The 21,657-nt window shown below is 45.1% G+C and overlaps 1 protein-coding gene and 1 non-coding gene across 2 annotated transcripts in view; both read left to right on the forward strand.

The window, feature by feature from the left end:
• TYK2 (tyrosine kinase 2) overlaps window positions 1–21,657 on the forward strand; it is a 55,670-nt gene that overhangs the window by 26,656 nt on the left and 7,357 nt on the right. The window contains exons 4-20 of the mRNA XM_055003263.1: window positions 1,890–2,043; window positions 2,917–3,080; window positions 3,466–3,850; window positions 7,323–7,517; window positions 8,379–8,536; window positions 9,722–9,839; window positions 10,393–10,585; window positions 11,444–11,550; window positions 11,927–12,103; window positions 13,429–13,516; window positions 14,019–14,146; window positions 15,062–15,197; window positions 16,169–16,320; window positions 17,711–17,861; window positions 18,679–18,776; window positions 20,487–20,679; window positions 21,390–21,508. Coding sequence (XP_054859238.1) covers window positions 1,890–2,043; window positions 2,917–3,080; window positions 3,466–3,850; window positions 7,323–7,517; window positions 8,379–8,536; window positions 9,722–9,839; window positions 10,393–10,585; window positions 11,444–11,550; window positions 11,927–12,103; window positions 13,429–13,516; window positions 14,019–14,146; window positions 15,062–15,197; window positions 16,169–16,320; window positions 17,711–17,861; window positions 18,679–18,776; window positions 20,487–20,679; window positions 21,390–21,508 — 2,716 coding nt within the window. The remainder of the gene's footprint in view (window positions 1–1,889; window positions 2,044–2,916; window positions 3,081–3,465; window positions 3,851–7,322; window positions 7,518–8,378; window positions 8,537–9,721; window positions 9,840–10,392; window positions 10,586–11,443; window positions 11,551–11,926; window positions 12,104–13,428; window positions 13,517–14,018; window positions 14,147–15,061; window positions 15,198–16,168; window positions 16,321–17,710; window positions 17,862–18,678; window positions 18,777–20,486; window positions 20,680–21,389; window positions 21,509–21,657) is intronic.
• TRNAA-AGC (transfer RNA alanine (anticodon AGC)) lies at window positions 3,249–3,320 on the forward strand. The gene has a single exon. It is a non-coding gene; the product is annotated as a tRNA-Ala (tRNA).

The following is a 21,657-nucleotide window of genomic DNA, read 5'->3' on the forward strand; positions in this document are numbered from 1 at the left end:
CCTGCCACCTCCCCCTGGCCAATGCCAACTTATTTTGATATCTGCTGGCACCATAAGCTTCATTATGCTCCAGTTTACGGGAACTAAGTCTGTGTGGTTCCCGGAAGTGCCTTAACATCACGTCTCATGTGAGACCTGGCAAATTGGGAAATAAAACAGACAAGCTTGGGAGCCCATAAGGAAATGTAAAGGGGGTTTCAGTTTGGAAATCCCTGTCCCCAAAATTTCCTTCTCCAGAATCCAACAGGAGATTGAGCTGGCTGATATTTCCTCTTCCATTTCCCCTTTAACCAGTTCTTAGTGACTCTCAACATTCTACACCTTGTAGACCCCTGTTAGGCTTCATCAGGCTGTTTTTTGTGCATCTTGCCTGTTTTTCTTTAGGTCAATTTACAAATTCCATTTGTTCTGCATTCCTGTATATAAGACACCCCTCACTTACCTGTGGGTGACCTCGCTGCACTATTTCCATGATTGACAGTATCTCCCCTAGTTTGCTACTAGATAGAGTGGCTCCAAGTATTGGTCTGAAAGTTTACCCCAAACCCTTCTGTTGGCAATGCTTTTTCATGTTTTGGGACAAACCTGTGTCCCCCTGTCAGAAGGCACAGTAGTAGTTTCGGTATTGGATGATGCCAGTCTGAACTGTTCCCTGAGATTGCCTGTTGAGTGAGATGCTGTCATGTTGGCAGGAGTTGCTGATTCACTGTGTGTGTGCATGTCCGCGCATGCGTGTATATATGCATGCAGGAAACTTGCAACTAGGGGTATTCTGCAGATAAAGGACGATTGTAGTGTGAGGTTGGGTTTTTTCAACTGCTTTTCCTCTTTGAAATGTAATTCTGGTATTGATTGGTTAAGACCTGGGCCATATCTGGGACAAAGTCTGGAGCAGTTGTGGAAAACACACGTTTAAGCTGAGAGCAGTAAAGAAATTGCCAGTGCTAGTTACATAACTTGTTGAGTTGCCCGAATGCAGCTGTTTGTGAAGGTCCAATTTTATAGCACATCATATAGACCAGATGTTGCCTTCTGCTCTGCTGTTTTGATTTTTACGCTAGATTTTCTCCAGTTGCAAATAAGAACTGTTGTCTAGACACATTAGCTATGCTGAAGGGCAGCAGGGGTAGGACTCTGTTTTCCAGTCTCTCTGAACAGAGATTGATCCTTTCTCTATTCGGGGTGGGGTTTTTTTGTGGGTTTTTTTTGCTACTTTGTTATGACTATTGCTTCAGTCCATCTTGTGCATAGAGCCCGTATGCTCTCCATCCTTCATCCTTACAGTCTCATCTCAGCTACTAACGTGATTGTATTGTTCTCTGCAGACTTGCTGAATACACATCAGAACTTGCAAATAATGCAAGACAGAGGAATTTGTCACAATTTTTGTTTTCTTAACACAAAGTTGTTGAGGGAATGTAACTTGTGTCATTAATTGATCATTTGCTATGCCACTGATCTGGAAAGTGGTCGCTACAGACTCTCCTATCTAGAAACATTGTACTAAAATACATTCTGCTAAAATTGTACTAAAATAGAGTACATTGTTCCCTATAAAATATGCAAAACAAATGCAAAAGCATGCTTATTAATAGATTAAGTAAATTGTTTTATTGCAGGCAAAGAAGTTCTTGAAAATTGGAAGAGATGGCTTCCCCTATTCTCCTATTTAAAGTAGATATGTGTGGATATTAGTAAACATTTTTGAGATCCTATTTGCAAGGCTGCTAATAAATGTAGAGGCAGTGGCTTATAAGCTAGAAAAATGGAAGCTGCAGCAAGAAGCACACCTCAAATCTAGATCTTGCATTCTTTGAGGAATATGCCCCTTGCTTGAACAAAGTCGTATTACATCCAGACACGACGTTGACTTGCTTTCTCTTTCACAGATACTATTTCCGAAACTGGCATGGGATGAATGATAAGGAGCCAGCTGTCTGTCGCAGCATTCCTCGCCCAAATGACTTGGAAGACAGGTCACAGAGGGGAGAACAAGGCAGTGCCCTGCTAGATAAATCGTCCTTTGAGTATCTCTTTGAGCAAGTATGCATTTGTTGATATTGGGCCTGATTAAGCCTGCAGTGTGTCTGACAGTTGCATATTCTCGGGCTTTCTGCTTTGAATTCTGTGTCCTCAGAATTGCCTTGCCACCCTTACCCCAGCTCCTCCTGATTCCCACCAGTCACCTAGCCAGCCTGTGCAATGCAGACTACAGCATGCCTCATGCAGAAGACAGCAAACCAGATTCATTCCGGCATGAAAAACCAAATTAAGCGTATGGCCTCTCTTATATGTGTGTAATAAGAATGTTCTGGGATGGCCTCCGTCTCGGAGGCCATGAAGTCCTGATCCACACCAGTCAAAGAAGTCGAAAAAATGGATGTTGAAATCCACCAGAACAAAAAGCCTGTGGGATCTCAGCACAGTCTACAACAGTCTCCGATTGCTCAGATAAGGAGACTGTTAGGGAGTCTTCCCATTGATTAACCTCCTCAGTTCACTTGAAGGTTGGCCAGTGTGGTTACTCAGGCCATGTTGGCTGTGAGAGGGACTGGAACAAGGCTCATGCACGACTTGTTTGGGCTTCCTTCCTCTTGCCTGGTTTATCCCTCTCCCCAACATCTTGTGTCCCTCTGCCCACCATTAACCAAACAGTAGCACCTCTCTTTCAGTGGAAAGGTGGGACAGGGGACTGGGTTTTGGGGGGAGGGGGTTGAGAGAGGAGGGAGGCAAAGCTCTTGTTGTACAACCTATGAACAACCTGTCATCACAGGCTGGATCTCTGACATCTTTCTAGTTTGCTACATCTAGTTGCTGAACAGGGACAGCCCTCTGGCCAGGACCCTGGAGAGCTGTGTCTCTTCTGTTCGGGAATTCACACCTCTCAAGACTGTTTCTTTTTATTTTTCCTTCCAGGGAAAGTATGACTTCATTAACGATGTTGCCTCCCTAAAAGACCTTCACACCGAGCAGGAAATCCACCAGTTTAAAAACGAGAGCCTGGGGATGGCTGTCCTCCATCTCTGTCACATTGCTCTCAGGAAAGGCATCTCCCTCGAAGAAGTGGCAGAGAGAACCAGGTGATTACTGTCAGGGTGGAAGGTGTGTTTATGAGGGGCTTCTCAGCCCTGGGATCCCAGGTTCCTTCCAGAGGGGTGGGTGGTGATGGCTCACCATCAGTGCTGTTTATGTTGAGGCTCTTCTCTGAAGATTCTGCTGATAATGCTGATTTCATGTATGTCTGGAGAGGGGCCATGGCTCAGTGGTAGAGCATCTGCTTAGCGTGCAGAAGGTCCTAGGTTCGATCCCCAGCATCTCCAGCTGAAAGGATCAGGTCGTGGTGATGTGAAAGACGTTGACTTGAGACTCTGGAGAGCTGATGCCAGTCTGAGTAAACAGTACCTTAGTGGTCCAAGGTTCTGATTCAGCATAAGGCAGTTGCATGTATCTTTGTGCCCCTTGCAGCTTCAAAGAGTGCATCCCACGCTCCTTCTGCCGGCAGATTCAGCAGAACAACTACCTGACCAAGTTCCGCCTGAGGAATATCTTCAAAAAGTTCCTGCAGCGCTTCCAGCGCCACACGATGAGCACCGGCAAGCTGACTGAGCAGGACATCATGTACAAGTATCTGGTGACCTTGGAGAACCTGGCCCCTCGGTTTGGGAGCGAGCTGTTCCCAGTCCTCTCGCTAGAAACCATTTCAGAAGGTGAGAAGGTGCCACTCTACATCAATGGTGGGCACACGCCTCTGGAGAACTCTCCCGATTCTCCTGGCAGCAACAGGCCTGCCACCCATGAGGTCACAATCACGGGCACCGAAGGCATTCAGTGGCGGCTGATCTCTGCGGAGGTAGGTTTGTTTTCTTGCCCTTTCTTTTGTTGTGGGCACATCTCCATCTCTCTGTCTTTTTCCCAAGTTTGCTATACTTAGGAATTGGAGTGCTCAACTTTCTCAGGGCATTTGGCTGTGCCTGTTAACTGTGGTGCTATTCCATCCCATTTTGAATAATATTAAGTGATGAAGGATTATTTATTTAGTTTGATTTATTGCCCATCCCAAGAGTTCAGAGCGAGTATGGAAATTAAAAACCCAGATTATACCAGTCATCAAACCAAGCGGGTTTAAACCAAAGCTATCCTTTTTTCTCCCTTGAACTGGAACAGAACCTGAACTATTATTTGAAAGTTTTTATCAAACTTGAATTAAACAATCTTTTTTTTTTAAAAAGTCCAAATTACCAGTTTGAAATAAAAGTTCATCCAAGCAAATAGAACATTACTGTGTAAGATCTTATTTATTTATATTATTTATAGTCCACCTTTTATCTGTGAGGCTCAGTATGGATTACATAATGTTAAGATGGGTAGCTGTGTTTGTCTGTAGAAAAGAGCAAGAGTCCAGTAGCTCCTATAAGACTGACAAAATTTGTGGTAGGATATGAACTTTCGTGCATCACAGCTCACTTCTTCAGATACCAAAACATTCTTCTGAAGAAATGAGCTGTGACTCACGAAAGCTTCTACCCTACCACCAATTGTTTTAGTCTTATAAGGTGCTACTGGACGCTTGCTCTTTTCTACTGCTACATAATGTTAAGTCAGTGTGAACTATGGCTGCAATGCGATAGGTTCAATAATAATAATAACAACAACAACATTCGATTTATGTACCACTTTTCAGGACGACTTAACACCTACTCAGAGCAGTTTATAAACAGTAACAGTCAATACACAGTAGTATAGTCTGAAGTCCCTATCTGTTTTCCACAGTATCTCTCTGAACCATTTTGATACAGTACAGCAATCTGTGTAAAAAAGCCCTCCTGAATATAAAAAAATCTTCCTAGACATTCATCTATGAAAAACCTTTCGGAGGAATGCTTTGTAGCTTTGGAATTGGATGTCATCAATATGCGGACGACGCATATTGTGGAAAACTGTGGTTTTTCATAGATGAATGTCTAGGAAGATTTTCCACAGTTTTCCACAGTTTGTGGTAAGTCAGGAGAGTGGGAGCCTTCCTAACCACCTCAGGCCATTCCACAAGATGAGGGCCACAACAAAGAATGCGTGTGTGTGGACAGTTGTCAATTTTGCCTATTTGCTGGGCAGTGCCTGCAGAAGGCCCTGTTCAGATCTGTGAAGCTGTCGTGTTGGAGCATAGAGAGAGAGGCCTGTAAATAGGCCGTGAGGAGCTTTGTATGTGATAACACCTTGAATGGAGCCAAGTAGCTGAGGGGTAGTCAGTGGAGTGACTATAGCACTCCATTACTGGGTGCTATATGGCTAGCAAAGTCTGTGCTTGCCTCATAGTTAGGCCCTTTCCCAAGGTAATGATGCAGCAGGATCTTGATTCTGACAGAAAACTGAGCTTTGGGGGTATTTTTAAATCAGCACGGCTTCTTCCTGCTTTCTAAGAACCTCATCCGGCTGGCAGGATGTCAGCAGAGCCCCCACCCTTCTCTTGAGCTTGCGATTCCTGACCACACACTGAGTTCGCTTCTCTCACTATGCTGAAAATCAGTGAGTGTGTTTGTGACTGGCTGATTCCCATAGGGTGGTGGCCAGAAGTTGCCTCCAGCAGGTTTCAAGCTGATTAATCCCAGCACAAGTGGTCTCGGTTTCTTGGCAAGAGTATTGAATTTTAGCAACAACGTCATTTTATTACTGAGGGGTAGCCAGAGATTGTTGTTCTGTGAGCTTTTGCTGTCCTGTCATGGTGTACAGATGATACAGAAGGGGCTCTTGGCCAATTTTGGAGGTTGAGCATAGGGGGAGAGGTGGCTATGGTAAGTCCAATCCAGATCAGTTGCTTTGTTCGCTCGTACCACGTATGGAGCCTACAAGATGACGGGGAACCAGTGCAAATGCTGTCCCACTGGTATGGGTGTGTGTGGCTACAGCCAAAGCTTCCAAATGGTCGTGAACAGGGCTTTTTTTCAGCGGGAACATGGTGGAACGGAGTTTCGGAACCTCTTGAAAATGGTCACATGGCTGGTGGCCCTGCCCCCTGATCTTCAGACAGAGGGGAGTTGAGATTGCCCTCCGCGCCGCTGAGTGGTGCGGAGGGCAATCTAAACTCCCCTCTGTCTGGAGATCGGGGCGGGGCCACCAGCCATGTGACCATTTTCTCCGAGGGCAACCCACTGAGTTCCACCACCTCTTTTCCCAGAAAAAGGCCCTGGTCATGAAGGACAGGCCCATGTAAAACTAATTTCAGTAGTCTGGACTAGAAATAGTCCAAGTAGGGATAGTCATTGCTGTCAATAAGAAATGGTTGCCAGCTATTTCATTCACACAGTGTCGCTGAACAGCCAGAGTGGTGTAGTGTTTATAGTGGCAGAGTAGGATCTGGGAGACCCAGGTTCTAATCATTGCTCTGCCACGGAAGCTTACTGGCTGACCTGGGGCCAGCCATACACTCTCAGCTAACCTTCCTCACAGGGTTGTTGTGAGGATAAAATGGAAGAGAGGGGAATGATGTACGCTGCTTTGGATACCTGTTAGGGAGAATGGTGGGCCATAAAAGAATTAAATAAAGTAAATATATAAGATCTCACTGAAGAGTAGAGTGATTACTTTATTTCTTTTTTAGAATTGTCAGCAGTTTTAGTTGAATTAATCTAGAGAAAAGAAAATCGAAAAAACATGATGATAGTTCTAGGGTATGGAGAGGGTATTAACACCAAGAGTCAACAATTATCATATCCATAAAGAATATGATAAAAGCAGCGAGTTTCAATTGTGTGTGTGTGTGTGTGTGTAATAACAATCTCGTAACAATGCAAACTTCCGTGCTCTTGTGAGATGATTGCAAATGGCATCATGCCTAGAAAAGCTTTTTCTTTGTTCCTGCCCCCGTGGTGATGGTTTGTTTTGAACTTGAAAGCTTGCTTACTGTTCTCAGATTTCTTTTGGAACTAATACTGTTGAGGCTTTTTCCCCCTTAATGGGCCAAAATACACCCATGCATTTTTCATTTATCATTAAGAGAGAAAGGCATTATTGAGCATTCTGTCTACAGGCCATGAAATCTTCAGGCTCTGAAAAACGTTGGCCAGCCATGTGGCAGAGCAGTCAGATGTGTATTGGTCACACGTGGCTTTGAAATTTCTGAAAGTGCGAAGAACAATGGAAAACACAAAGCTTTTCAGAGGGATCCTTTGTTTCCTTCTGTTGCTTATCCTTGCTTGCCTGCATTCCGATGGATGAAAAAAGAGATCCAGGCTTACTGGATCTCACAGTGTTGCTGTGATGGTAGAGTACAGGCTGATGGGAAGACCCCACAGTTCATATGTGTACTCTTTGTCTTGGTCTTGCAGAGAGTAGAAAGCCATCCACACAAGGGTTATTTGGGGAGGAAAGCCAAGACTAAGGACCACAAACCCAACTGGTCCTACCAGCCGGTGGAAAAATCTGAACCCAAGTGGGTACGCTTCTGTGACTTCCAGGAGATTACACACATTGTTGTCAAGGACTGCAAAGTTAGCATCCACCGTCAAGACAATAAGTGTCTGGTAAGTAGGAGACTGTTGTGCTGCTGTTCGGATCTTGCAGAGCAGGCAAGCAAGTCACTCCTTTTGATTTAGGGAGATTGTGTGATATCTGTGTCCATGTTGGGAGAATGTCAGGAATAATGATCCAAGAGCTGATCTAAGAATTATGTGGGTATCATTCAAGGTATTATTTCCGCTGGTTTTATATTGCTCGGCTCCCTTTGATGCTAAAAGAACTAGAAACAATAGGTAGTTTCCCTCTACACATTAGCCTGGCAAATTAGAGCTGCTTGCAAATATTCCTACTTTTTTCCCCACTGCACCTTCACATTAAAAAAAAAAACCCCGTTACTTAGGAATATGGCGTCTGTGAATTTGGAAGATCAAAATATGGATTTGCAGCAACCTTGTGAGAGGTGGAGACTCACTCAAAATCATGCGGCGAGTTTCTGTGGTTGAATAGAGATTAGAACTCAGTGTTGACTGCCCCGTTGCTTTCGCCACATTAACTGTCTTGCTCTGTTGGGCTAATTGGGTCTCGTGAATGGCAGCCTGAGATTGGTTAAGTTATATATAAGAAGTGGAGGCCACCTTGCCCTCTTTCCTCGGTTGATTTCAGTTATTCTCTTGGCTTCCCAATCCAAATAAGTATCGCTTAATCTTAGCGTCATGTTATGACTTTCTCACCCTCTCCTCTTCTTTTTAAAATTTTATGCTTTTTAGACCAACGTGTAGGATGAATGGGGCTAGGGAGAGGGACCAGAGGTGGTGAATGGCAGTCGAGGTTCCATGTAGAGGTTTCTTCAAAGGTTCCCAAGGAACTGCACCCCAGGTCTGCTGCTGAGGAGCGATCCTTAATGTCTCTGCATTTTTTGTATCCAGGATCTGACTCTTCAGTCCCATGAGGCTGCTCTCTCCTTGGTTTCCCTGGTAGATGGTTACTTCAGACTAACGGCAGATTCTAGTCACTATTTGTGCCACGAAGTAGCTCCGCCACGGCTGGTGATGAGCATCCTGAATGGTATCCATGGACCCTTGCAGTAAGTAGCCCCTCTTTCAGTTACCCAAACAGATGCTCTGAGCATTATTGGCTCCACAGGGCCAGTAATGCTCAGAGCATCCTCCTTGTGCGTCCCTGGGGTAATCGAATATATCAGTGCAGAACAGTGTAGTATATACCAGAGTCCTGATTTGAGGCAGCACTCCAAAGAACGAGCAAGAAAAATCATGAGAAAATGAGAAAACTCCTTTGTTCCTGGAAAGACAGGAACAGCCAAATGAGACAGTAGTGCAAAGCAGTGATACAGTGAATCAGTAAAACCTTTGTGCAAGCCTACTTGCTTATTATCTATTATTTATTTGGGGAAAGTCTGGTTACTGTTGGGGAAGCTTCAAAGCGATAAAGGGAGGGGAATAAAACCTACAAGCCTGATCCTGAGGAGAAGGGATGACCCGGAATCTAGTCAAGGGAAGATCTGGGTATAAAGCCAATAGGTTGGGATTTATGGCTCAAGAACAGAATCAGGAACACAGGTCTGGGGTCTGAGAGGTTGGGGTGTGTGAGGGATGTACTCGTGCAGACAGTGGCTGGGGCAGGGCTGGAGACTCTGCCGAGGAGCTTCCTTGAGTTATGTGGGTAAGAGGAGACGCTGAAACAAGATATATTCCTGGCATTCTGGGTCATTAATCTTGGTCAGGAGAAAAAGAGGGAGTTCCAGAATCTACACAAAGGTCTTTGATTGATTAACCAATTAATTAACATTTAGGCAGGTGGACTGCTCCTGATTAGAGAATGCCCAGGAAGATCCTGCCATACCCAGAGACCCACCTTTTAATATTAAATTGGATACTTTATCCAGGCTTCACTGGTAATCTGGGAGTCAAGAGTTAATGTTCACATGTTCAGAAATATGGGGGCCTGAGGGTGGGTGGGTTTTGACACACATCACTTCAACTTCCAGGCATTCTTTTCTCATGTCTCCTTGATAATATAGTATTTGGAAATTAACAATAACGATTGGTAGTAGTGTGTGTTGCAGCTTTCTGGTAAGGAAGCAAGATTCGAGCCCAAATCTTTGACGAAATCTTGTTGGTCTTTAAGGTGCTACTGAACTCGAAACTGGCTCTTTGGCTGCAGCCCAACACAACTACCCACCTGAAATTTTCTGGTAATGGAGGACCAGGGATAGGCTCAGGTGGTTCTCTGAAATGTTTTCTATTTCTAGGGAAGACTTTATCCTGACTAAACTGAAGCGGGAGGAGCAGGAGGACGGTCTGTATGCCCTTCGCTGGAGCGTCCTTGACTTCAATAGAATGATCTTGTCTGTTGTGAGGAGAGGCCAGGTAAGGTCTAGGGAAGCGGCAATGGACTTCCCCCCCCTTTAGTTCTACAGTCCACCTCAGATTGGTGGTTTGCTTCTGGTGCTCGGTGGAGAAACCTTTTTCAAACATCCACAGGCGCTTCTTGATGCTAAGCAATGTACTCAAAGGCAATATATTTTGATATATTGTTCAGCCAACTTGACTGAACACCATAATGGAAGGCTGCATGAGAAGCAGGGCTGAGAGTCTTAAAGGTGCTACTGGACTCTTTTTGATTGTGTCTGGAATATTTCCTTACAATGAAATTCAGTGTTACCCTGATACCACCTTCTGAAGGTTAATACATCCAGTTCAGACATCACGCTGAAACATGGCATGAAGAAACGTAGCTGTGGTTTCTGTCATGTATGAACTAGCAAACCCAATTATGGCTCTTGTCCCTCCTCCAAAGTTTGCAGCCTATAGAGGGAGGCCCATCGTGTGGCATGGACTTGCCTGGCAATGGTACTGGTTGTCCATGCACTCACTTATCCATCACTTATTCTTGCTTTAACTGCCTGCTTGTTTGCTCCAGAGCTTCCGGATACAAGATGCCACAAACTACAGACAGTTCCGGATCCAGAAGAAAGGAATTTCGTTTGTGCTGGAAGGCTGGGAGCAGACGTTTTCTAGTGTTCAGGAACTGATGAATGCTCTCAAAGGCTGCACTTTAAGATCTGGAAATGAGACCTTTGTTTTGAAGAGGTGTTGTCTCCCAAAGCCAGGAGGTACAAAGTAGACCACATAAAAAGATTATCCCGCTTTCAGTGGTATAGTTTAACAGTGAAATTTTCCCTGAGGAAGGAGGATGTGCACAGACTATAGGAAGGGAAGAGGTGGATGTGTTACACAATGTAGTGTCTTTTTCTTATCGGAAGGTTTGGTCTGGTTGCCTGTAGCTGCTTGGTGTTTGAGTGTGCACCCCCATTCAGTTCAGGCATTAATTAGTGCTGATCAAAGTCTGTTCTCAGACATGTACTCCTTAGATTAGAGTGGGGAATAGTAAGACTTTAAACAGATGGAGTTTTTGTTCCCACTAAAATGATAGCAATGTTGGTGATCCTTTGTGCTGCAGGCTGCAAAAACAGGCCTCCTACCGAGGGGGGGGAGACCCTCCCCCTCCTGGTTTTTAGCTCATTGCTGTTTATTAGCCTCCGTAGACCCAGTGGTCTTGCAGGACTGTGAAATCCGCTGTCTGTTTAAATTTTGCTGCCAGTTTTAAATTGCTTTTAGCTATGTGTTATTTATTGTATTCTGCTTTAATCGGGTTGTGATCCACTCTGAGCCTGCATTGCGGGGAGAGAGGACTATATGTCTAATAATCAATCAAACAAACAAATAAATAAAAGATGGAAAGAAGCTGCCTTTAGGAAGCGTTCCTCAAATGATTCAGTTAGTTTTTATGTGTCCTAAGTCTTCCTGGGCCATAGCACTGATTTACATATAAAGATATATGATACTTTATGAGATGTCATTTCCTGGCTATGATCAACATCCCTGGATATTTGCTTTAAAAGTTTCCATTGGTACCCTTTTGAGCGTGGTTCTCCTGGATCTGATCTCTTGAGCTCTCTTTTCTTTTACAGAAATCTCGGACTTGCTGATCACGCGGAAAGTGAAAGATAGCACCCGTCAGATTCTGAACTTGACCCAGCTAAGCTTCCACCAAATTAGAAAGGATGAGATCACCCAGGTCAGCACACTTGTACCTTTCGGAGGCTAAAAGGGTTGGGTTATAAGACTGAATCAGCCTAGGAAGGACCCAACATTCTCCTGTGTAAGGAACTCTCAGCCCTAATCTGACGTCAGCGATGGCAACAAGGGGGCTTAGAAGCCGTTGATTGGAAACACCATTTACTGGATTAAAGCAAGCTAAAGTCCCTGACTGGCAGTGGGGGGATGTCTTGGGAGATGGGGAGGAAAGGCTTCAGTGGTTCAAAACCACGTTTAGGGATCCTGTGAACACTGTTCATGACTCTGGAGTAAAAGGTTTGTTAGAGCCCACCAGCGGGCAGGTTCAGGGTGAAGGGATGCTTTTGCTAACATAGTGGGGTCTTAACCTCCTGCAGAGAGCCCACTTGGGACAAGGGACACGCACCAACATCTACGATGGTGTTCTGCGCGTGTGTGGTGGCACCAGCGGTGACGATGAGACAGAGTACTTCTCCACTGAGCAGAACAACAACAGCCGGGAGATGCGCGTGGTACTCAAAATGCTGGATCCCAGCCACAGGGACATCGCCCTGGTGAGTAGGGCGCAGCCTGCCATCTGCCGTCCTGTTGACTACCTGACTTGAGGGCTAGACCTCCAGACAGAGCAGCAGCCTCCTTTGACAGGTGTAGGGCTGACCCAATCCCTTGCATTTTCTAGCTTGCACCCAAATTCAGAGAGCCGAGAGTGAGAATGGCCTGGGAGGCCTTTTCTCAAGGCTGCTTCGCACACATTTTTCTATTCGCCAGATTATCTCCACATAGTGAAAAAAGTATATGAAGTAGCTTCTCACACAGGTACTTCGGAATAAGCAGTCGGCGGATATCGTTGGAACTTCCAGCACCAAGCAGAGTCCTGCTGGATCCGACCAGAGATCCATCTATTCCAGCATCTTGTTTTGCACAGCAGCCGGCCGGTTGCCCCGGAGGGCCAAACGAGCAGGCAGAGAGGCCAAGGCCTTCCCTTGCGTCTGCCTTCTAGCGCTGGGATTCAGGGGTTTGTGTCTTCTGTATATGGCGGTTCCCTTTAGCTAGCAGCAACTGAGAGACTCTCCTCCCTGAATCTGTCGAATCCCCTTTTAAAGCTGTGTCTGTGGCTACCGATGCCTCCACTGGCGGCGAATCCAACAATTTAGTTACTCCTTGTTTCAAGAAGTGTTTCCTTTTGTCTGTCCTTAACCTGTTTCCCACTCACTTCATCGGCTGCCCCCATTTCTAGTATTATGGGAGAGGGACAGAAAGCTCCCTCTATCCACTTCCTTCACTCCAGTCATAATTGAATAAACCTCTCTCATGCCTCCTGTTTTCTGCCTTTTTTCTAGACTGAGAAGGCCCAGGCTTTCCAGCCTCTCCTCATGGGAAGGGTTACTCCTACAATCCCTTAACTATGAATAGGGTAGAAGAATAAACCCTCAGAAAAGTGTCCCCAGTAGCACACAGGCAGCCGTCTTATTTTTTATAAATGTTTTTTAAAAGATGTTGTTTATATCTTTATAGATAGAGATGGTGAATAACAAACATGAAAACAATATTACAAAAGTGTAAAAATTAAAATAAATTTGAACAAGAATGGGCATCCAGGTAGCTCCACTCCCTACCAAAAGTATTGTTTATAAAACTTTTTATCAGAACGTCTAAAACTTATTTATTGTCATGTGGGAAAAAACAAAGGGTGGACTGGGAATTGATGGGTGCACAGCGGTGAATTTGTTTTGTGCGTAAATCTGTTGACAGTAGCAGGAGCTCCAAAGTGCCTGCCCCCCTCCTCATCTCCAACAGGCTAAGTGAACCAGTAACAGTCCTGCTCATGAATCTCACCTGTACATTTTCCGCAGTGATGCCCCCCCTTTGTTCTCTGCAGGCATTCTTTGAGACTGCTAGCCTGATGAGCCAGGTTTCTCACATCCACTTGGCCTTTGTGCATGGAGTTTGTGTACGGGGCTCAGAGAGTGAGTATCCCACCCCCCTTCCCCTGGCTGCATGGCTTCTCCTTGCCTTACCTCTGGCTCTCTGAGACATAATTATCTGGCCATCTAAGTTGCTTCACTGGCTGCCTTTCCTTTTATCCTCACAATTCTCCTATCTGTTGGCGAGAGGGCAAAACTGTTTTGTCTTACTTTGCTGCACAGAGTGCTAGAAAGACGGGCATCACTTGTGGACACGATTCAACGCTGGTTGTAGCAGAATTCTGTGATGCTCACCTGCTGTCATTAATGATAGGATGTTTTGGAGGTCTTTCCTTCATAGGGTCGCCGTAGGTCAGAGGTGACTTGACGGCACATGACACACACACACACACCCCTGCTTTCCAGCTTGTTTCATCCTCTTTTGGTATTTAGGCTTTTAGCACACCCCATCCTGCGTCCTAATAACCTGCAGATTTGGAGCAAGGATACTTTTTTCCTTTTCGCTTTTAGATGCTGACTTTATTTTTTCCTTTCCTGCCCTCAGATATAATGGTGGAAGAGTACATTGAACATGGCCCCCTGGATGTCTTCTTGCGGAACAACAAAGGGCGAATAACAGTGGGCTGGAAGTTCACTGTTGCTGCACAGTTAGCAAGTGCCCTGAGTTACTTGGTAGGTCTCCTGTTGTGAGTTCAGAAAAGATCTGGGACTGTGTGAATGTACATTGGAGCAATCTTGATTATAAAACTTTTGTCAGTTTAATTGTCATTGCTTGTCCCGAACCATCCTTGGAACTGTCGTTTGAGGGTACGGAGAATCCTGTTGGAGACCTCTCACTTGATGTCTTTTCCAGGCAGCAGGAATAGCAGGAATTGCTATTAAGCCAATACGTCTGTTTTGTAAATTCTGAGATTGCATTGTAAACCCGTTTAGGAGATGCAGATGGGCAGGACCATTTCTGAGGAGCACCATAAAACTGGAGATTGTTACACACTATAAAAGCTTGAACACGCTGTTTCCGGCAAGGAGACGTTCTCGCTGTGTAGCGCAGACATAGACTTGCTGGCTTTCTTACAGCGGCAGTGCCTTAATGTGTCCTAATTGGCAGTGGGGAGCACCATTTGTGGGGCAAGGCTGCTTTTCCTGACGTACACAAGAACTAGGACAGCCAACTACTTGTTCCTAGATAACATGGTGGGTTTACAGTATGCTATGGAATTCAACTGGGGTGCGAGTTTTCTACTCCATCGGGAAACTGAGACAAAGCAGAACGGTCTCCAAATTGGAGACAGAATTCCACACACTTTCTCTTACCAGTTCCTGCTGTTGAAGAATAGTAAAGAGTCCAGAAACACTTTTAAGACTAACCGACTTTATTGCAGCATAAGCTCTTGAGAGCCACAGCTCTCTTCGTCAGATGCAACAGGTGCTACTGGACTCTTTACTGTTTTGCTACTACAGACTAACACAGCTAACTGCTGTTGAAGAGAACTCTTTACTTTTAGAGATGGCCTCTGAATTTTCTTGGTCTGTGCAAACCTCAAATTTTCTGAGATTTTCACATGCCACCTTTCTTTGTTTATATAGGAAGACAAAAATCTGGTGCATGGTAACGTCTGTGCCAAAAACATCCTTTTGGCCAGAAAAGGTTTGGAAGATGGCTTGATGCCCTTTATTAAGCTCAGCGACCCTGGAGTCAGTTTCACTGTTCTCTCCCGAGAAGGTACGTTCTCTCCTGTCCTGTAGAGGGTGGTTGGCCCACATGGGTCTCACTGAGTTCGTGTAATTCTGGTGGGAAGCATTCCTTTGGTAATAATTAGTTGCAGTTCTTGACAATTCTGTGAGTCTGTTATTGTTAAGGGAAGATCTTTGAGCTGAAGACAATGGTCTGTTAGTGCCTTTCCCTTAAAAAAAAATCCATGTTTCTCCAACAAAATGTTAGCTTTTTGCTTGGGTAGGGATGGAGCTGCCTTAGAAAGTGAACTATATGTGCTCGCTTCAGCAGCACATGTACTAAAATTGGAACAAAAGTGAACTATGAATAAATGGGATTGTGGCTTGTACAAACTGTGGCACTGATCTAATCCTGTGAACCGAGTTCAGTGGGTGAACTCAAGCCTGTCATTTGTTACCAGTCTAAATTATGTCACAGGGTTTTTGTGAAGATAAAATTGAGGAGAGGGAAACCCCGTATGGTACCTTGAGCTCCTGGGAGGCTGGGCAAAATAAGACATGTAACAGTAGTAGATCCTTGTTAGTTCGTATGTGAACCAGGCATGAATAAAGGGGGCAGAGGCTGGTGATTAATTTTTAGGGGTGTGCAGGGGAGGACAATTAAATCCCCCACCATTTTATTTCCCTGCCCTTCTTTGCTTGAGACGCTTCTCCTTTCAGGCTGGTTTGTTCAGGTATTGGAGCCAGATGGTGAGAAATGTGCCTGAAATGATGGAGCATCATGAGGCAAGGCAGAGGATAGGTCAGTTTTCCTCGTCCCTTTCGGTGTAAAAATTAAAAGCCTCATCAGCGCTGTAAAAAGAGTTTCCATTTAGTTTTTCAAGGACTGACTGTGGATCCATTGCTAGATCTTGGGCAAACCCACCTTATATTCTCTAGGTACTGCCTGCTGTTTGCTTTAATTCATACGGTGTTGGTTCAAGAGACATTGACTCTTGGTTTCTTCTCCCCCTTGCCAAGAGCGAGTTGACAGGATTCCATGGATTGCTCCTGAGTGCGTCAAAGATGTAAGCAGCCTCAGCACTGCAGCTGACAAGTGGAGCTTCGGTACCACGCTGCTGGAGATATGTTTTGATGCGGATGTGCCTCTGAAAGAACGCACTCCTTCCGAGGTAGCATCTGTCTGTGCACTCCTGCTGCACAAATACTCTTGTAAGGTCCCTGAATAATTTTGCAGGGATTTAGAGTAGGTGGCCTGCTGAGAGGGGTTGAGTTAGCGTACAGCTTAATCCAGCTTTGGAGATATAGTGGTTGCACATGTGCTTTCTCAGTTGTGGCCCCCACCTTATGAGGAGGTCAGGAAGGCGCCTACTTTTCTGGCTTCCCGCAAACTCTGCAAAACTGAACTACACAGGTAATCAAGCTTTATTATAACATAGTAGGTTCAGAACGATGCTTTGGTAAAGGGGTAGGGACTGTGGACTATACTACTGTATCCTGTCTGTTGCTGTAAGTATGATCCTGTCGTGTAATTCTTGCATTGTTTAACATATCATGTTACTGCTTATGTTTTGTTTTAGCTTTGTTTCAGATTTCTGGTTGGCTTCAGGTTTCTGCAAGCCAAAGCCTATCGCACTGTTTATTGGATGTCCCATCCTGTTGATTGTATTAACTTACACAGTGCAGTCTGCCTTGAGTCTCAGTAAGAAAGAAAGGCTATAAATAATGTCAATAAAGTGGTTGTGCAGAGTTAGCTGAAGGTTTTCCCATAGGGGCATGACTCCCGTCTGTGATTTGGATCTGGCTGACTCTTCTCAGGAATTGCATAACTAGGAGAACCAAGTTTCTACAGCAAAGTTGTGACCAGAAGATACAAATTATGCTAACCAGAGAACTAATCTCAGCTCCATCAGCAATGTGAAGATAATATTTCTCTACTTTATAGAAGTGTTGAAAGGGTTTCTGAAAATGCTCTTGGAATACTAAGCATTATTATTTGTTTCTGAAACATAACATTACTGTAATTTGCATCCGTTCTTCACTGCAAATTTATTTGGGGTTAAGTGAATTCGGTTTCATAATTATAAAGGCATCAGAGACTGAAATAATGGAGGGGAAGGAGGAACAGGATTCCTGGCCAAAAGAACCTTGTCCCTAAGGATCCAAGCCTTGTGCCACACTTTAAAGCATTTCTTTCTTTCCTGTCCAAAGTATTCTTTTACAAAAGGATGTCTCCGTATTCTCCATTTGTAACCTAATGCTTCTTTTATCACATGGCTACTTTCTTGCTGGTTTAGTGTAGTTGTTAAGAGCAGCAGGACTCTAATCTGGAGAACCGGGTTTGATTCCCCACTCCTCCACTCGAAGCCAGCTGGGTGACCTTGGGCCAGTCACAGCTCTCTGGAGTTCTCTCAGCCCCACCCACCTCACAGGGTGTTTTGTTGCGGGGATTATAATAACATACTTTGTAAAGTGCTCTGAGTGGTTGTTATGTTGTCCTGAAGGGCGGTGTATAAATCAAATGTTGTTGTTATGCCTGACACCGTCGTCTTCTCCCTGCAGAAAGAGCGTTTCTATGAGAAGAAACACCGCCTCCCAGAGCCCTCTTTCAAAGAGCTAGCTACGTTGATCAGCCAGTGCCTCAACTATGCCCCTGGGGAGCGGCCTTCCTTCCGAACCATCCTGCGAGACCTTACCCAGTTGCAGCCAAACAGTAAGGACACCCCCCCCCCTTCCAGGACAAAACAAGTCCAGAGGACCTGAGGATGCTAGTAACAGCAGTTCTGTAAAGCTACAGAAGTGGCTTCCTCTTTCCCTTCTGCAGCCTCATGTTAGCGTAGACAACATTGACCACAAACCAGGACGCTATTGAAGGCTGCTGCTTGATCTGAGTTGACTAAGTTGAGATCCTGCAAGAGGCTGTGTAGAAATTGAACTATAAAGCTTTACTCACACAAATGACAGGATTGCAGACAAAATAATCAGATGTTAAATATGGAACAAGTTTGAAAGCTCACAAGGAAAGAACAGGTTATCTGCAATACAGAAAAATATATGTTAGCACAAAGATACTCACAATGCTCTGAATTTAGTCCAGTTCTGAATCTTTATTCTTTATTCCACACTGACTCTGATAATGGATTTGAATAAATATTACTTACAGCTTACTTGACACACTGGATATCTAGTTCTTCCCCCACCACAGCATGTACACAGTTTGGTGAGGTGGTTAAGAGCAGCAGGACTCTAATCTGGAGAAGTGGATTTGATTGCCTGCTCCTCCTCTTGAAGCCAGCTCACCTTGAGTCAGTCACAGCTCCTCAGAGCTCTCTCAGCTCCACCCACCTCACAGGGTAATTGTTGTGAGGATAATAATAGCACACTTTCTAAACCATTCTGAGTGAGCGTTAAGTTGTCCTGACGGGCAGTTTGTAAATCGAATGTTGTTGTTGTTGTTAGTTGGTGGGCCTCCTGAGATCAAACAGCAGGTGTTGCTGTGCTGCTTCTTAGCATTTCTTCTTGTTTTCCAGACCTCCTTGACATCTCTTCTGTCAACCCTGAATCTCCCGTCTCTGATCCTACTGTCTTTCAGAAGCGATATTTGAAGAAAATCCGAGATCTGGGTGAGGTAAAGTGCTTTTATTATGAGTAAAGCACCTTTCATTCTTTCTGTTGTTTGATGCAAATAACAGCCGAAATCAATCACCAAAACACCGTATATGCTCCTGGGCTGTACTGTTTCAGTTGGCAAATGAGGGGGTCAAACGTTGGAACCTTTCACCCACAGAAGGGGAGGGAATTCTCCTTACACACAGAGAAGTGTGCGTGTATGCACACACATGAAGAATAGGGGTGTGCACTGGAAAAAGATTTGGGTTTCCCACTTCTGGTTTACTCGAAGAGGGAAAACAATACAGAATACCCCTAAACCCGAAGCAGCAAGCTGCTTCAGGATTTGGGCATTTCAGCCGCTTCGGTATGCTTCGTAAAAATTCGGAGCATACAGAAGATCAAAGCAGAACTTCCTGCCGACTTTCTCACCCAATGGGAGGGAGGAAGAGGGAGCTGTCTCTTCCCCCTACCATTGGATGAAAAAGCCAGCCTGGAAACTTTGAAAGCTCAGAGCAGCGCTGAAAAGCTCTGAGCCTTGTAAGTTTCCAGGCTGGCTTCTTCCCCCCTCCCCCGCTCCCATTGGACCAAAAAACCGTCGGGAAGCTTTTAAAGCCCAAAGCTTCCCAAAGCGTTCTGAAACGCTTGAGAAAATTTGGGATTCCTGAATCGGCCCAGCAATGCTGGGGCCTGTTCGGGAACCCCAAAGCTTTACAAATCTGGCCCGATTTGGGTAAAATCCCTGAATCAGAGACCCGAAGTGCACACCCCTAGTGAAGAACATTCTCCCTTAACTGCTTGTTTTCTGTGCGTATGGAGTATTTTATGTGGGTAACCGATGAATTATTTGTTACCCCACCTACAGTCTGAAACATTACAGCCCAGCAGTTCATAAAATCATGTCTGGCTTCTCATCTGCTTCAGCTCTTTATAATGAAAGAAGGAAGGTGAGCAGATGTTTGGTCTGTGACTCTGAGGGTCAGTTCAGTCATCACAGCCAAACCACGGTTAGCGTTAACTGTAGTTTAGGACCAAAATCAATAGTGGCTTGCTTTAATTTTTGTCTGTTCAGCTCTCCTTTCTCTAGCTGCCATGACTTCCAAAGGCAGAGCAAGAACCATAGCTTAGATGTCATGCCAAATCGTGGCTTGTAAACACCCTTCAAGCCTGAGTTTGATTTGCTAGCCTATCAAAAGCCATAGTTGGTCAATTCAGACATCACAGCAAATAGTAATTAACTTTGGTTTGGCTTTTTTTGTTTTACATGTCCTAAATTACCTTTTTGAGAATGGAAGTACAACATAGCTACTTGTTCAGTGACCAGAATGCTGGAAGAACCTCTTGGTAGCAGCTGTGACTTAATGATTCTAATGGTAGAACAATGAATAAAATTCACTTTGTCTAAGGACTGGCTGCCAAACTGTGAGCCTAAGATCCCTAGGAAGTGTTGCTCAGGGCAGACTGAGTTGTGAAGTCCTTTGTGTGGCTTATTCTGATATTTCAACAAAGTTGATGGGGAAGTATGATCTTCTCAGATTAATTGCTGTACTGGCTTGCGGCAAAAACAATTCCCCCAGAGAGCAATCTTGAAGTCTGTTCTCCTTCTGAGAAAATTATGTCCGTATCCCCCACCTGGCTACGTCAAATGAAGGCTCCCAAACAGGTGCAGTTAGACATCTACCTCTTGCCGTGTCTAATCCATGGCTTGTTTTCTCACTTACTTTACTAGGGACACTTTGGCAAAGTGAGCCTGTATTGCTACGATCCTACCAATGACGGCACAGGCGAGATGGTGGCTGTGAAGTCCTTGAAATCGGGCTGTAGCCAGCAGCTCTTGACCAGCTGGAAAAAAGAAATTGAGATCCTGAAGACGCTCTACCATGAAAATATTGTCAAATACAAGGGTTGCTGCAGCGAGCAAGGTATGAGCACACCCTCATTGTTGCCTCAGGGCTGACTGGGGGAAAGAGGCGGCAGATCTCTCCTCCACTGCATATTTTGCGCACAATCTACTGCTGTAGCATAGTGGTTAAGTGGTTGGATTGCGAATCAGCACGCTGCTGGTACAACTCCCACTACTGCCATGAGCTCAGCAGGTGGCCTTGGGGAAGCCCCTCCTCTCAGCCTCAGTTTTGAGCTGCTGTAGCATAGTGGTTAAGTGGTTGGGCTGAGAAGCAGCACTCTTCTGGTTCGAATCTTACTGCTGCCATGAGCTCAGCAGGTGGCCTTGGGGAAGCCACTCCTCTCGGCTGTATTGTGGATAACAACACTGACTTTGTTCACTTCTCCGAGTGGTACACTCATCTGACTAGAAGGGTGGTCTGTAAGCACACTGATATTGGATGCCTCTCCTCTCCTCCCCCAAGGTGCTTGGGTCTCAGTGTAGCGTAGTGGTTAAAGTGTTGGATTAGGATCTGGAGACTCGAATCCGCACTGTCATAGAAGCTTGCTGGGTGACCTTGCACCAGTCACATACTCTCATCCTAACCTACCTCACAGGATTGTTGTGGAGATAAAATGGAGGAGAGGAGACTGATGTAACCTGCCTTGAGTCCCCATAGGGGAGAAAGGTGGGGTATAAATAAAGTCACATAGAAGAGATTCAAATAAAATTTTAAATGATGGTTTACAGGGGAAAAGATTGTACAGCTCATCATGGAGTATGTACCTTTGGGAAGCCTGAGAGATTACCTTCCGAAGCACCACGTCAGCCTGGCTCACATTCTCCTCTTTGCCCAGCAGATCTGTGAGGTAATGTCTGCCGCCTTTGGGTGCTGAATTCATGTGCTGAAAGATTGTGTCCTGTTGTGGGCACAGGGTGAACTGCAGTGGGGCATGTTGCTCCGGGAAGGGAATGTGTTCTTTTATTTGGGGGCTGAGACAGCAGGACTGCCGGCTCC

The sequence above is a fragment of the Eublepharis macularius genome, chromosome 19 (genome assembly GCF_028583425.1).
Source record: "Eublepharis macularius isolate TG4126 chromosome 19, MPM_Emac_v1.0, whole genome shotgun sequence".
Classification (NCBI taxonomy): domain Eukaryota; kingdom Metazoa; phylum Chordata; class Lepidosauria; order Squamata; family Eublepharidae; genus Eublepharis; species Eublepharis macularius.